General features: G+C 59.7%; 1 protein-coding gene across 4 annotated transcripts; it reads left to right on the top strand.

The window, feature by feature from the left end:
- Position 1: 1 nt before the first annotated feature.
- Positions 2–14709, top strand: GRAMD2A (GRAM domain containing 2A). Of its 4 annotated transcripts, none has more exons than XM_033070565.2 (12): positions 2–38; positions 640–965; positions 3340–3453; positions 8379–8436; positions 9727–9799; positions 9880–9983; positions 10557–10655; positions 11551–11622; positions 12473–12535; positions 13587–13743; positions 14014–14113; positions 14205–14709. In XM_033070565.2, the coding sequence occupies exons 3-12, from the start codon at positions 3350–3352 to the stop codon at positions 14314–14316; spliced, it is 942 nt and encodes a 313-aa protein (XP_032926456.1). In that variant the 5' UTR covers positions 2–38; positions 640–965; positions 3340–3349; the 3' UTR covers positions 14317–14709. The 4 variants fall into 4 exon arrangements, with proteins under 4 accessions (XP_032926456.1, XP_032926457.1, XP_042635601.1 ...); XM_033070566.2 differs by lacking the exon at positions 2–38 and adding an exon at positions 337–474; XM_042779667.1 differs by lacking the exon at positions 2–38 and having other exon boundaries at positions 507–965.
- Positions 14710–15556: the final 847 nt, after the last annotated feature.

Here is a 15556-nt window from a genome sequence, read left to right as displayed (position 1 = left end):
GCGCGCGGGGCATGACGGCGGCGCGGGGCCGCGCGCAGGTACTGGGGGGCCTCGGGGGCCTCCGGGGCTGGCGGGGGGGCCGGGGCTGAGGGGGATTGGGGCCGGGAAGGGATTCGGGGCCGGGGGCGCGTCCCTTCCGCCGCGCCGCGGAGCTCGTGCTCCCCTCGGCCTGTCCCGGCCGGCGGCGCCGCGCTGGGGGGAGCGCGGAAACACCGACACCCCCTCGCCCACTCCCTGAAGAGACGGGCCGGGCCGGGCCGGAGAGGAGTCCCGCCGCTGCCCGCCGGGGACCCGCCGGCTTCGCCTGAGGAGCTCCGAGCGCGAGCGGGGACGGGATCTGTGCCGGGGCTGGCCCGAGCGCGGCCCCGGCGGTGGCCGAAACCCACGGTCTCAGCATGCCCCACACAGCCCCGCAGGCCGGGGTCACATCCCTACGGCTCCCTCCGTGCCGCGGGGCGCTCGGAGCGGCTCCCGGTGAGACCCAGCGCCACGGCGCTGCGGACACCCCAGCACCGGGCTCTCGGCACTGTCCTGGCCCTGACCCTTCGATTCCCGGGGCAGGGAACACCGGGGACATCGCGGGAGGGACACATGGGGCTCCCTCCGGCCTTGACGTCGCGCCTCATTCTCTCTTGCCAGCGCCGCTCGGCTCCGGCCGTTCCCCTCCAGCATCCCCGGGTGGCTCCGCTCCAGCTCCGACACGCGGGACTGAAATGACCTTGGACGCCAGGACCAAGGGCAGCTCGCCGAATCCCGCCAGGGCTCCCTCGGGCCGCGGCCGCCCGCCCGCCGGTACCTCCCTCCGTCTCTGAGCTCCTGGGGTTTAGTGGGAGGCGGGATCCCTGCCTGGTTCGCTCCGGCCTCCGCCGCGCTCTTCTCCGGCAGCGGAGGAAGGATCCAGCTAGAATCGCTCGCCGACGGAGGGGCTCGCACCGGACCTTTTTCTGGCTGGATCCCATCGCCGTGTAAGGGGAGAGGGCGATCCCGTGGGAGGGAGAAGCACCGCGTTTCACCTGGCAAAACCTGAGGGTTCGGGATGCCGGTGTGGGAGGGTAGGGGGTGTCAGGAATGGACAAAGGGGCACCAGGTAGCTGGATTGTTTTCACTTTGCTGAGGACTTCTATACCCACCCTCTCTACCTCTTCTCAGGAACTCTGAACTCTGACTGTTTTTGTTCCACTTGTGTTTTGAGTTTACCTCAGGATCAGCTCCCTGCTGAACAAATTCTTTGAAGAGGGAGACAGTATGAGCTGCTAGAAAGTGTTTTCCTCACTGAGCTGGCACTGGAAGCACCTCTTGGAAGGGAAACCTCCCTGTTCCTGGAGCCCAGCCTTATCCTGTGCTCCCAAACTCTGGATCTATATTCCTGATGCATCTAGGAGCCAAGAATGGAGCAAGATCTGGACAGAGGAGACAAAGCAGCTCCTGGGATGTCCCTGCTGGGGCTGAGGATGCTTGTCACAGCCCACAGAGTATCTCTGGAGCATCCCACTGCCAACACTGTGTCCAGGATCACCTTACCCAGGAGTTGTCCCTGATGGTGGCCATGAGAGGGAGAGAGAACAAGGGTGTGGCACTCCAACAGCTTTCCAGCCTGCATTTTTTCTCATTTTAGGGGATTTCTGTGTGTTTCTGTGTGTTTGGTGACCTCAGAGGGGTTCTGATACCTTTACCTCTCCCCGATCCCTGTGTGGTGCCCCTCGGTGTCAGCGCCGGTTAGGGATAAATCCGCTCACCGGATTAAGCAGTGCAGGCGCTTGGGGATTTAAGGGGTGACGTGAGGGAAGCCTGACAGTGCTGAGCTGTGGACAAGGAGGCTCCAGATAGGGTCAGAGCCCCTTTTCCAGCATGGGAGAAGGGCAGATGAAGGCTTTGGTGCCTCCATGATAGGAGTTTCAGCTTCAGGGCAGCTTGGCATCCCCTGGCAGAGGATTCCTGAGGAGTCAGGCAGGGAAAACACCTTTTAGTGCCATGCCAGGGGATGCTATTTTGGTGCTTCTTGTCAGTAAGGTCTTCTTTCCCTTCCTGACACATCCTTTGACCCAAACTCCTAAAACCCTACAACCTTGGCGTGTCCATCCAATCCCTGCAGTGCTTGGACTCCAGGGCTGTGCAGGCAAGTCTTTGGCAACAGTGGCTGTGGGGATACGGGAGCTATTTCCCAGCCTATTTCCAGCCACACAGCACCAGTGACTTCTGTTTGGTTCTCCTCTGCCCCCATGTATGTGTTACCTGTTGTGGGAGCACTCCCTTTGCCTCCAGCTGGGAGTCAGCTGGGCTCCATGGCACCTGGACAATGTTCTTGTCGGGGCTCTGAAGCTGTGGGGAGCTCATGTGATGTCAGCTCTCAGTCCATTTGGGATCCAGCTGCTGGGATCCAGCACCCCTATCCTGGCTGTTGCTGAGTCAGGGGGGTTTATTTCCATGGGTTTTCCTTCAGATGAGCCCCTTGGAGCAAGAGCAGGATGTGTCTAGGGAAGCGCAGGTGGCGAAGGAGCCGCTCTCGGACTATGGGAAGTTTGGTTGGCTCCTCAGTCCAGGCTCTGCCGCAGTGCCATGGCATCATCCCTGCAGGCACTGGAATGCACTCCAGCTCTGCGCTTGTCCCACTTGCTGGCACTCATCCTGTCCTGCCGGCGCCCCACCTGCTCGGACATCAGCCCCTGCCGAGTGAGCTGAGTGCTTTCCCTGCAATAATTTCCTGTCCATGCGTCTGTGGCTGTTTGCTGGCTCTGCCATGCCACCGGTCCCCTGGGATCGTGCTGTGCTTGGCTGCCAGTGCCACAGCAATCTCTGGTGGTGCTTTGCTGAGGATGAAAGTGTCACCTTTGTGGCCTGCCAGGTGATAACGGCCCTGTGGCACTGGGCCCGTGTTTACTTTGCCTGTCGTGGCTGATAAGCACCTCTGATAACATTCCCAATGGTAAATAACCAGCTCTAATATGCCTGGTGATGGCTCTGCACCTGGCAAGACGATGTTTTGCTGACCGAGAGGAGCAGACCCTGGCTGAAATCCATCCCCCCAAAGAGTTTCATAGATCTGTGGTTTTTTCCATCCCAGCCTTCAGCTCTTCAGGAGAATCTATGCTTTGGAGGGAGTTATCCCAGGGAGCCACAGCAATCTGGCTGCTCTGTTGTGAGCGCTGAAGAGTCCCTGGCAGAAAAATGACTGGTTTTTTTTTTCTGTCCATGTGACTTGAGAAATAGCAGAAATATTCTTGCTGTCCTTGAGCAGCAGATTCTGGCGTCTGTGTGCAGGCTGGGATTGAAGGGAACAGATTTGCAGCTCCAGACCCCTTTTCCCCTTTCCCTAGGGGGCTGACAGGTGTCTCCTTGCAGTGCCACGCTGATGCATGAGAAGGCAGCTCCCCTGAAGAGCCCCGAGCCCAGGCACGGTCGTGAGAAGCTGGAGGTGTTCCACAAGCAGAAGAGTTTGGATTCCCTCGATGGCAGGTGAGGAGCAGCATGCCGGGGTCTGTCTGTGGTTGAGTATTCTCTCTTTTCCGTCCTGCTGTGGCATTCCTGCTGCCTTCAAGCCCTGAATACTGCCTGCCAACTGGGGCAGAACACAAGGGGGACCAGCTTTGTTTTCTCCCTGAAATATTGTGGGTGTAAAAGCAGGGAAGTGAAAGGTGTTTGGGGAAGGGGATGATATTCCCACTGCTGAGGTTGTTGGTAGGATACAGCTTTCTCCGTGGTTTGTCCTTTCAGCTATCCATGGGATAGACATGGGTGGATGTTCCTGTGCATGGTCAAAGCTCCTGCTCAGGCACATTCCCAAACTCTGCTTTCCCTTGGGAATCCTTGTCCCAGCCAAAGCTGCACATTTCCAGCTCTCAGTCTGTCCCAAGCTGCTGCCAGGTCAGCTCTGGGCTCCTTCCCGTGGAACTGAGGTGTTTGTGAAGTACAGTAATTTCACGACTATAAGGCGCACCCTTTTGACTAAAATTTTCCCTCGAACCCGGAAGTGCGCCTTATAGTCCGGTGCGCCTTATCTGATGTACAAAGCGGCGAAATTTGCCAAACCGGAAGTGTGAGCTGAGAGCCGTGGGGGGAGCCGGAAGTGCCACTGCAGCTGGCTGGGGGCGGGCCCGGAGGCCCGCGGCACTGCCCCTGCCGGGTGGAGGCGGGCCAGGGGGACCAAGGCACCGCCCCTCTCCGGTCCAGGCAGTCCTGGGGCCTCATGGCTGCCGGGTGAATGTGGGCTAGGGAGGCCGCAGCACCCGCCTTCCCGGGTCCAGGCAGTCCCAGGAGCCCACGGCTGCCGGGGGAATGTGGGCTAGGGAGGCCGCAGCACCCGCCTTCCCGGGTCCAGGCAGTCCCAGGAGCCCACGGCTGCCGGGGGAATGTGGGCAAGGGGGGCCGCGGCACCCCCATTCCCGGGTGGAAGCAGTCCCAGGAGCCCATGGCTGCCGGGTGAATGAGGGCAAGGGGGGCCGCGGCACCCGCCTTCCCGGGTCCAGGCAGTCCCAGGAGCCCATGGCTGCCGGGTGAATGAGGGCAAGGGGGGCCGCGGCACCCGCCTTCCCGGGTCCAGGCAGTCCCGGGAGCCCACGGCTGCCGGGTGAATGTGGGCAAGGGGGGCCGCGGCACCCGCCTTCCCGGGTCCAGGCAGTCCCGGGAGCCCATGGCTGCCGGGTGAATGAGGGCAAGGGGGGCCGCGGCACCCGCCTTCCCGGGTCCAGGCAGTCCCGGGAGCCCACGGCTGCCGGGTGAATGTGGGCAAGGGGGGCCGCGGCACCCCCATTCCCGGGTGGAAGCAGTCCCAGGAGCCCATGGCTGCCGGGTGAATGAGGGCAAGGGGGGCCGCGGCACCCGCCTTCCCGGGTCCAGGCAGTCCCAGGAGCCCATGGCTGCCGGGTGAATGAGGGCAAGGGGGGCCGCGGCACCCGCCTTCCCGGGTCCAGGCAGTCCCGGGAGCCCACGGCTGCCGCGTGAATGTGGGCAAGGGGGGCCGCGGCACCCGCCTTCCCGGGTCCAGGCAGTCCCGGGAGCCCATGGCTGCCGGGTGAATGAGGGCAAGGGGGGCCGCGGCACCCGCCTTCCCGGGTCCAGGCAGTCCCAGGAGCCCATGGCTGCCGGGTGAATGAGGGCAAGGGGGGCCGCGGCACCCGCCTTCCCGGGTCCAGGCAGTCCCGGGAGCCCACGGCTGCCGGGTGAATGTGGGCAAGGGGGGCCGCGGCACCCGCCTTCCCGGGTCCAGGCAGTCCCGGGAGCCCACGGCTGCCGGGTGAATGAGGGCAAGGGGGGCCGCGGCACCCGCCTTCCCGGGTCCAGGCAGTCCCAGGAGCCCACGGCTGCCGGGTGAATGAGGGCAAGGGGGGCCGCGGCACCCGCCTTCCCGGGTCCAGGCAGTCCCGGGAGCCCACGGCTGCCGGGTGAATGTGGGCAAGGGGGGCCGCGGCACCCCCATTCCCGGGTGGAAGCAGTCCCAGGAGCCCATGGCTGCCGGGTGAATGAGGGCAAGGGGGGCCGCGGCACCCGCCTTCCCGGGTCCAGGCAGTCCCGGGAGCCCACGGCTGCCGGGTGAATGTGGGCAAGGGGGGCCGCGGCACCCCCATTCCCGGGTGGAAGCAGTCCCAGGAGCCCACGGCTGCCGCGTGAATGTGGGCTAGGAAGCCCACGGCAACCCCGCTCCTGGCTCCAGGCAGCCGCGGGAGCCCATGGCTGCCGGATGAAGGCAGGCTAGGGAGCCGGCAGCAGCCCCGTTCCTGGGTCCAGGCAGTCCTGGGGAGCCATGGCTGCCGCGTGAATGTGGGCTAGGAGGGCCACGGCAACCCCGCTCCTGGCTCCAGGCAGCCGCGGGAGCCCATGGCTGCCGGATGAAGGCAGGCTAGGGAGCCGGCAGCAGCCCCGTTCCTGGGTCCAGGCAGTCCTGGGGAGCCATGGCTGCCGTGTGAATGTGGGCTAGGAGGGCCACGGCAACCCCGCTCCTGGCTCCAGGCAGCCGCGGGAGCCCATGGCTGCCGGATGAAGGCAGGCTAGGGAGCCGGCAGCAGCCCCGTTCCTGGGTCCAGGCAGTCCTGGGGAGCCATGGCTGCCGCGTGAATGTGGGCTAGGAGGGCCACGGCAACCCCGCTCCTGGCTCCAGGCAGCCGCGGGAGCCCATGGCTGCCGGATGAAGGCAGGCTAGGGAGCCGGCAGCAGCCCCGTTCCTGGGTCCAGGCAGTCCTGGGGAGCCATGGCTGCCGCGTGAATGTGGGCTAGGAGGGCCACGGCAACCCCGCTCCTGGCTCCAGGCAGCCGCGGGAGCCCATGGCTGCCGGATGAAGGCAGGCTAGGGAGCCGGCAGCAGCCCCGTTCCTGGGTCCAGGCAGTCCTGGGGAGCCATGGCTGCCGTGTGAATGTGGGCTAGGAGGGCCACGGCAACCCCGCTCCTGGCTCCAGGCAGCCGCGGGAGCCCATGGCTGCCAGATGAAGGCAGGCTAGGGAGCCGGCAGCAGCCCCGTTCCTGGGTCCAGGCAGTCCTGGGGAGCCATGGCTGCCGCGTGAATGTGGGCTAGGAGGGCCACGGCAACCCCGCTCCTGGCTCCAGGCAGCCGCGGGAGCCCATGGCTGCCGGATGAAGGCAGGCTAGGGAGCCGGCAGCAGCCCCGTTCCTGGGTCCAGGCAGTCCTGGGGAGCCATGGCTGCCGCGTGAATGTGGGCTAGGAGGGCCACGGCAACCCCGCTCCTGGCTCCAGGCAGCCGCGGGAGCCCATGGCTGCCGGATGAAGGCAGGCTAGGGAGCCGGCAGCAGCCCCGTTCCTGGGTCCAGGCAGTCCTGGGGAGCCATGGCTGCCGTGTGAATGTGGGCTAGGAGGGCCACGGCAACCCCGCTCCTGGCTCCAGGCAGCCGCGGGAGCCCATGGCTGCCGGATGAAGGCAGGCTAGGGAGCCGGCAGCAGCCCCGTTCCTGGGTCCAGGCAGTCCTGGGGAGCCATGGCTGCCGCGTGAATGTGGGCTAGGAGGGCCACGGCAACCCCGCTCCTGGCTCCAGGCAGCCGCGGGAGCCCATGGCTGCCGGATGAAGGCAGGCTAGGGAGCCGGCAGCAGCCCCGTTCCTGGGTCCAGGCAGTCCTGGGGAGCCATGGCTGCCGCGTGAATGTGGGCTAGGAGGGCCACGGCAACCCCGCTCCTGGCTCCAGGCAGCCGCGGGAGCCCATGGCTGCCGGATGAAGGCAGGCTAGGGAGCCGGCAGCAGCCCCGTTCCTGGGTCCAGGCAGTCCTGGGGAGCCATGGCTGCCGTGTGAATGTGGGCTAGGAGGGCCACGGCAACCCCACTCCTGGCTCCAGGCAGCCGCGGGAGCCCATGGCTGCCAGATGAAGGCAGGCTAGGGAGCCGGCAGCAGCCCCGTTCCTGGGTCCAGGCAGTCCTGGGGAGCCATGGCTGCCGCGTGAATGTGGGCTAGGAGGGCCACGGCAACCCCGCTCCTGGCTCCAGGCAGCCGCGGGAGCCCATGGCTGCCGGATGAAGGCAGGCTAGGGAGCCGGCAGCAGCCCCGTTCCTGGGTCCAGGCAGTCCTGGGGAGCCATGGCTGCCGCGTGAATGTGGGCTAGGAGGGCCACGGCAACCCCGCTCCTGGCTCCAGGCAGCCGCGGGAGCCCATGGCTGCCGGATGAAGGCAGGCTAGGGAGCCGGCAGCAGCCCCGTTCCTGGGTCCAGGCAGTCCTGGGGAGCCATGGCTGCCGCGTGAATGTGGGCTAGGAGGGCCACGGCAACCCCGCTCCTGGCTCCAGGCAGCCGCGGGAGCCCATGGCTGCCGGATGAAGGCAGGCTAGGGAGACGGCAGCAGCCCCGTTCCTGGGTCCAGGCAGTCCTGGGGAGCCATGGCTGCCGCGTGAATGCGGGCTAGGGGGGCCGCGGCACCCCCCTTCTCAGGTGGAAGCAGTCCCGGGGGCCCATGGCTGCCGGGTCCAGGGTGGCTCGGTGGCTTGCGGCACCGCCCCTACCGGGTGGAGGCGGCCCCGGGGGCCAATGGCTGCCGGGTGGAGGCGGGGCCTCGGCCAGCAACCCCACGGGGTGAGCTGGGGGCGGGGCCTCACTGCAAAAAAAAAGTGCGCCTTATAGACCGGTGCGCCTTATCTGATCTACAAAGTTGCAAATTTTGCCGAATCCGGGGGGGTGCGCCTTATAGTCCGGTGCGCCTTATAGTTGTGAAATTACTGTACCTTTGTCCTGGTGCCTTCACTGGCTCTCAAGAGAGATCAGCCCTCAGCCCAGTACTGAGCCTCAGCAATGCCCAGTGCCACGATAAATCATGGAGACACCCAAAATGTGGCTTCCTGGGGTCCCTCTTCAGTTCTTTACGTTTTTCCATGTCTCGTAAGTGTTTTAGGGAGCAGGTGAGAGAACTGTAGCTCTTTGCTTACCTGGTGATTATTGTTTTTCCTTCCAGCCTCCGCCTGAATGAATCCCTCAAGGATGAGGACATCAAGAAATGCCACCGGGAAGTGGTAAGCCTTTGGCTTTGGGAATGACCAGGCTGGTGTGTGCCTGTTGCCCCAGCAGGAGCCCACCTGAAGTTTCAGGTGTGGGCTTGAAGGAGCTGGAGGCAGCTTCTGATGTGGGGCAGAGCCTCCAGTGTTTAATTTCAGGAGACCTGGTGATGGTTTTGTGTGGCCAAGCTCATGCTTCCAGGATTTTCCATCTAGAGAAAGTGGAGATGTTGACTGAGAGCAGTTAAATTTCTGTCCATTTGAACCTTTTTGATTGTTCAAATCATGCCCAAACTAGATATTTTTGGTCCATCTACAGATAAGAGGTGCTCTAGAAGGGGAAGGAGTGACAGGAAGTGGCATTTTGCCTTTTCCATGAAGAAAATGGAAGAGAAAAACATTTTTCAATTTCCTCAGAGGCATCTGGGAGGGTGACAGGACCTGCAGTGGATTTGTGCTGGGACCAGGGGGTGTTTCTTGGTGGTAATGCCCTCCATGTTCTCCTGGACTGCTCCCACTGGCACCCCCACCATCCTGGCATCCCTCTGGGAGATGTCTGAGCCAACTCCAGGTGCTGCTGAGCCTTGATCCTCTTAGGGCCCAGCTCATCCAGTGACAAGGTGTACAGAGCAAAGGTGACCTTGTACCTGTGGGCAGGAGGGCTCTGCTTGCTTGGCTGCCACAAACCAGCCTTGCTGTGCCAGCTTTCTCTGCATCCTGGCAAAGCAGCTCCTCCCTTGGAATTCGGGGGGCAGCTGTCACCACTGAGGGACAGCCATATCCTTGGGAGCATCCTGAGGGCAGGGCACACAAATCTTACAGGACCAGTTGAGTGGATTTATGGAAGTGCTTCCGAGCTTTACCTTCACCACAGGAGCATTTCAGGGCCGACCTGCGGAGCCTCCCACCACGGCTGCCGGCAGGCTTTGAAGCGGCGCTGGGAATATAAATAGCTGGATGGTGCGGCGCGATGGGCACAAAGCGAGTGTTGTCACTGTGTCCCGGATAAGGGAAGAGGAGGAGGAGAGAAACCGCTGGGCAAAATAAACTGCCTGCAGATGAGCCTGGCAGAAAAGCGGCTCCTCACTGAGGCTTAGCAACCTCCATAGATACTAAGGGAAATGTTTATCTGGGAGGATGGCACAGCCTTCGCCGGGTCCTCTCGTCCGTCGGGGCTCCTGTCCCCAGCCTGGTGGGACCCCCCAGCGCCGGTCCCGGGTGCGGACAGAGGTTTTCTTGCAGGAGAGGAATTTTTGGGTCTCCTTATCAGCAAGGTCACCGGATAACTTTGTTCTACTTTGCTTTCAGGCTGCTAGCAAGTACAACTCCCAGTACCACAAGCTGTTCAAGGACATCCCAACGGAGGAGAGCGTGCTGAAAGGTGGGTGGCAGGGTGAGGGACGGGCACGGAGGGGCAGGATCCGGCACAGGGATTGCCACGACTCTCTCTCTGCCTTGCAGTTTGCTCCTGTGCACTCCAGAGAGACATTCTCATCCAAGGAAGGCTTTATATCTCCCCCAACTGGCTCTGCTTCTACGCAAACCTTTTTGGGAAGGACATTAAGGTAATGTGGGCACCAGCCCACACTGATTCCTCAGGGCTTGTAACCACAGCTTATCCCCTCCTGCACCCAAACATCACCAAAATCCCCAACAGAAGGCTCTAATGAGAAGGGGAGCATGGTCGTGCCTCCCCCTCTGATGACCTGTGGCATCAGCCTGGGGAAACCAAATATTTGGTATGCTTTAAAATTCCCTGATGCAAAACCTCCTTCTAGCTGCAGTGAAGTTTGAAGGAAGATCAAAGGTTTTAGAGGGGGGCGAGATTTGAATCTCTCTTGGTTTTTCTTCTTGATTTACAATGTGATCTTTCCCCATTAGTCTTGTGGCTGACGGGGATCTTGGGAAGAGATGACTTCCTTTAAAACTGGGCCGAAGGACTGAATTATTTATATGTGATGCTTTAAACAAATAGCTGAAGGAAGCTCGAGGTTTCAGCAAAGTTACCCTGCCAGAAATAACATCCTGCCTTTTTTTTCACCCTCCCGGGCTTGCACGGGGAGCTCTCTTGGTGGATCTTAGGGAAGCTGGCTGGATGATGCTTGTGCTGTGTCCATCCCTGTGTTCCTGCCCTGCAGGTTGTGATCCCAGTGGTGTCTGTACAGCTGATAAAGAAGCACAAGACAGCTCGACTGCTGCCCAATGGCCTGGCCATCACCACCACTGCCAGCAGAAAGGTAACACCAGCACCCAGCAGATGCCCAGGTCCAAACTGGATGTGGTTTGAGAGCGGCAAACGAAGCTATTCCCATCCCTGGTTAGGAAGTGAGCACTGCTCTCTGTGCTGGCTGCCAGCCAGGGCAAACACCACGGCTTTGCTTTTGTTCCTGAATTTCACTTTGTTCCTGGACGAAGCAAAGCCCAAGTGAAACTCGGCCGAGCCTGACAAATCCCTGCCAGGCTCACGTAAAACCTTTAAACTCCTTAAACACGAGCAGGGAATGGGTTTGGGTTGGCATTCAGCCAGAGCTGGCGGAAAACTTGGATACAGGGCTGCATTTCCAGCTTTTAAATCCTGTTGGATGTTGTTGGCTGCGGTGAGCTGATGCAGTGTTCCCAAGTCCTTGCCTGCCCAGGTGCTGCTGCCAGCACTGTGTGTTGCCTGTCCCTGCCAGGGAGGGGGTTGTTCCTGCAGGATTTTGGGAGGCAGTTATTCCTGCAGAATTTGGGAGCTGGATTTTAGCAGGGAGTAGCATAGGGCAGGATTTGGGCCCTGCACATCAGACTGGGGCTCTGTGTCAGGCATGGTGAGTGTGGCCCTGTGTCCCTTCTATCCTGGGGATGTTTTCTGTAGGTCCTGGCCCCATTTGCTGCCATATCCTTCTGGGTTGAGCATGGGAAAGCTGTAGGAACAGCAACTGAGCAAGACTGGCCCCAAAAAAATCTGGTCCAAGTTCTAGCAGGTTGCAAAAATAACAGCAGGGAAGCTCTGCAGGGAAATGCCTGTGGGGGAGACGTGGCTCCTGAAGAGGGGGAGATTCAAGGGCATGATGTCTCTGCCTGTCCCTACATGTGGAGAATTTCTCAGGATGGGGGGAATCTATCCCAACAGCTCGTCTCTTTCTCTTGCAGTACATCTTTGTATCCCTCATCTCTCGTGACAGCGTCTATGATGTCCTGAGGAGAGTCTGTACCCACCTGCAGGTACCCCCACTCTGTGTCCCACTGTGTGTCCATGGCCCTGAGGCTCTGCACCTGCCCTTTGGGCTGAGCACAGCTCTTCATCACTGCCTTCAAGGCTTTGGACTGCTCCCAAAGCCCTCTCCAATTCCCAGCATCCTCACTCTGCAGCAAGGGATGGGAAGAGGGGCAGGAGCCATGCCTTGGGCACATCCTGTCCCTGTGGGCTTTTCTGGGTCATGGATGAGGCAAAGCTCTGAGTTTCTGCTCTCTCTCAGGGCGTGGGTATGAATTATTTATAATCTGGTGGTAATACTAGTTCTGCCACTCTGCACATTGTTGCATTTTGCCCAGATCTAAAGTTTTAAGGTGAGGAAAAATAGTACAAAATTAAACAGGAATTTAAATTAAGTGGGGGAGGACATCCATCAGCCCTTGAGCTGGAGAGGATGACTGTGGGGACCTCTTCTCCCTGACTTTGAAGCATGTGGGAAGCTGTGCAAGAACCCTGCCCTTCCCAGGAGGGTGTGTGCCAGCTGTGCCAGGGCAGCGATTTGGGTGATTAAGCCCTGTTGCCAAACTAGGGGATTTATTCTTTGAAATGTGCTGGGCTCTGCCCAGATGTGCCCTTCTTTTTTTACTCCCTGATGTTTTATCCTGTCCGTGGAAGCCCTTGGCTCAACCATGGCCCCACCAGGTTTTTGGTGATGGGAAAAAGTGATGCAGTACCCTTTCTTCATGCCCCAAATCCCCATGATTGTAATTTCTAGAAGATTATAAATTCTTCATAGTCTCAGCAGAAAAGCCCAAATTTTGTGGCTGAGGCTGAGGGAGAGGTGGCACTGTAATGCCCAATCCTTTCCCCCCCATCTAGGTTTCCAGTAAGAAGAGCTTGAGTCTGAAGGAGCTGTCGGAGGAGCCGGACTCCGTGTCGCTGGTGAGGGTCAGGGCAGCTCTAGGAGAGGAGAGATTCTCTGAGCTCATGCTGTGGGTGAAGAGGGCCTGCCTGGTCCCCTTGGGGGGTTTGACACTGTCTGGTGGCTGCTCAGAGAGTCGGGAGAGAGTTTATTCTTCTGTCAGTGCAGCCAAAGGGTGCAAGGATCTGCCTGTTGCCATCATAGCTTGTCCTCTGGAACCCTAATCCCCAGACATGGCAGGAGCAGATGGGTCAAGAGCACAGCCAGTGACTGTCTGTTTATAGACAGAAAAACTTCAGAGTCATGTGGAAAATGCCACCACCCTGACAGCTGATGCTGTTCACAGCTGGAAATGTGGATAACAGGCTGGCAATGTGGTTGAGTTATCCAAAAATCTGTGGGATGAGTAGGATGGGAGAGGAAAACACCTGCTGAATGATCCAAGGAACATGGGGGGACACATCTTGCACCTTTGGAGAAGGGTGTTCTCCATGGCTGCTGGTCCTGAACCTCAGGCTGGGTGCAGGAGGTGACAGTTAGGCTACACCAGAGGGTGACAGGTGGGATGTCACCCATGGTCTGGTGATATGCCAGGGGTTAAAGATTCATTTCAAGGGCAGAACTGGGAGTGACCCAGGCTGATCTGGCAGCATCTCCTGGTGCTTCAGTGGGATGCAGCCCTTTGGCAGCTCCAGCCCTGGGAACTCTCTGTTGGGGGAGCCCCTTTCTGTGCCAGCTGCCACCCACTTGATTTTTTGTCTTTTGGGGGCACATTTTTGCCCTATTTGGGGCATGCTGGAGAATTCCAGGTGCCTGCCTTGAGCTTCAGGGGGTGGAGGAGGCAGCAGCTGGTATTTGGGGCAGGTGTGGAGTACGTGGGCAGGTCCTCCTATGGTAGTAGGAGCCTGCATTCCTATGGAGCCATCATGGAAGATCAGCTCTCCCTCAGGATGATGTTTTGAATGCACTGGTGCTTCATGGAGATGCTGTAAGGTTTGAGTTTGAATTTGGCCCCACCATATCCGTGGCACTGCTGGTTTCATTCATGGCTCACTAGGACTGTTCCCACAGGAGGTGATTGTCCCTGAGGGCAAGTGGAGGAAGGTGTCACCTACCTCGCTGTCACTGTCACTGCCTGATGCCAACTACCAGTGCATCCACCGGACCTCTGTCAGCAGCCTGAGTGCCAAGGAGAGCTCCTTCACCTCTGAGGAGCCACTGGTTTCGGGTGAGGGAGATGGGTTTGTGCTCTGTTTCACATGGTACTGGGTGATAATCTCCATAAAAGTGTGTTCATCCATCCTTTGCTCTCGTGCAGGGGAAATCTGCCTTGCAGATTAGGCTGGGAGTCAGTGATGGAGTCCTGGGGATGGGCTGGGATCTCCTGGCTGCAGTATCTGAGCCCATGAGGGAGGAATATTTGACGTTTTCTGGTTGCTGGAAGAGCAGGAGCATCAGCCAAGTGTGGCTGTGCCACTGACTCTGGATTTACTTTCAGAAAGTGCAATAAATACCGAGGAGGAGCTGGAGGTGGAGCAGAGCTGTGTGGCAGAGCTGAGACCCTCTGACTACCAGCTCCTGAAGATCTTCATCGTGCTGTAAGTTTGCTGAGGGTGCAGGGAAGTTGGGGGGACACTGGGAATGTGTCTCAGTCTCAACTGGCTGTTTGACTTGTTCCTCTCCTCCCAGCATCTGTCTCCTGGTTGTGTCCTCCTCATACCTGGCATTCCGCATCTTCCGTCTGGAGCAGCAGCTCTGCTCTCTGAACCGGGATTACCTCTCCCGCGGGCACAGGAGGTGAGGGACCCTCAAGGACATCTTGGAACACACAGGTTGTGCCATGAGTGGAGGACTTGATGGAATGTGGGTGCAAAGAGGAATGGTTCCATGTCTAAGGAATGCTTTGTCCCTTATCCTGGGCCTGCTGTTGGGCTGCAGAACCCACAGTGCCATGTCCACACTGGAGGTGATCCCATCAACTGCTGATTTGAATGACTGGGAAGCCTCTGCTGTCCCTGAGACTCTGGAGCTTGGGAAGAAGTTTCCTCATTGGTTTGGGGCTGGCTCTCCAGTTTCAGGAAGCACCAGGACATCTCGTTGGAGCTGAGCTGTGCCTGGGGGCTAAGGCCATGGGCATCAGCGTGGGATGGACAGGAGGGGCATCTTCTTGGGCTGAGGACATCAGAAGGCACCAGGAAGGGATACAGAGTCTCTGCAGTCACTCATCCCATCTTACCCCACTCCCTGCTTGCAGGTGACCATTCCCCAGGTGCTGGCTGAGGATGGACACTGAGATGGTGGCATCCTGCCCACGGATCCCGGTGCTGTGTCTTCCCAGCCATGGCTGTTAAATGTGGTCTGGCTTTGCCTTGGCCAGTAAAATGGGACCAAGTATTTTCTCTCTTCCTTTGGGCACTCACTCCTGGTGGGACTTTTTCGCCAGGTTCTGGCCACCAGTGCCAACTCCCCATCCCACTGGAAACCTGTTTTCTCCCTGGGACACTGCTGTGCTGTAGCACCAGACAATGGCTCAGGGCTGCTGAGCACTTGGATCTTCCCTTAGGACTTGCTGCTAAAATGGATGCTGGTTTTTATTTCAGGCTTGGTTTTTTTCTTGTTAAAAGATTACCTTGGGCTCACCAGAAATCCCCAGAAATGTGGATGAGTTGCCACTGCTGCTCTGGGAGAACCCACCTGTTGTCCCTGTCTCAGTATCGCTAGGAATGTGCCTGGAGGAATGGCCCTGAGCACAGGGATCTGTGGGGATAGGGAGAAAGGGCCCACTAGCCCTGTGGGGTGTCATCTATCCCACACACAAGGGTGGGGGTAGAAGCCAGGGCTCCTCAGCCCTTCTCTCCTGGAGCACTGGGCTCAGAGAGGGGTCTGTGTGTGTTTGTGTGTCCCTTGCAAAGCACTTTAAGGTCCCCCAGACCAGGTGTCCTCGCTGGGGTCCACACCTGGTGCCGGTGGACTTCGTTAGTCCTGCTTGCCCCATTAAGATGTTGGAAAGGAGCCCACAGCTGGCACTGGAGACTGTCCCA

Source organism: Catharus ustulatus, chromosome 12 (genome assembly GCF_009819885.2).
Source record: "Catharus ustulatus isolate bCatUst1 chromosome 12, bCatUst1.pri.v2, whole genome shotgun sequence".
Lineage (NCBI taxonomy): Eukaryota > Metazoa > Chordata > Aves > Passeriformes > Turdidae > Catharus > Catharus ustulatus.
Note: the sequence above shows the minus strand (reverse complement) of the source record. Positions and strands in the feature narration are given on the sequence as shown.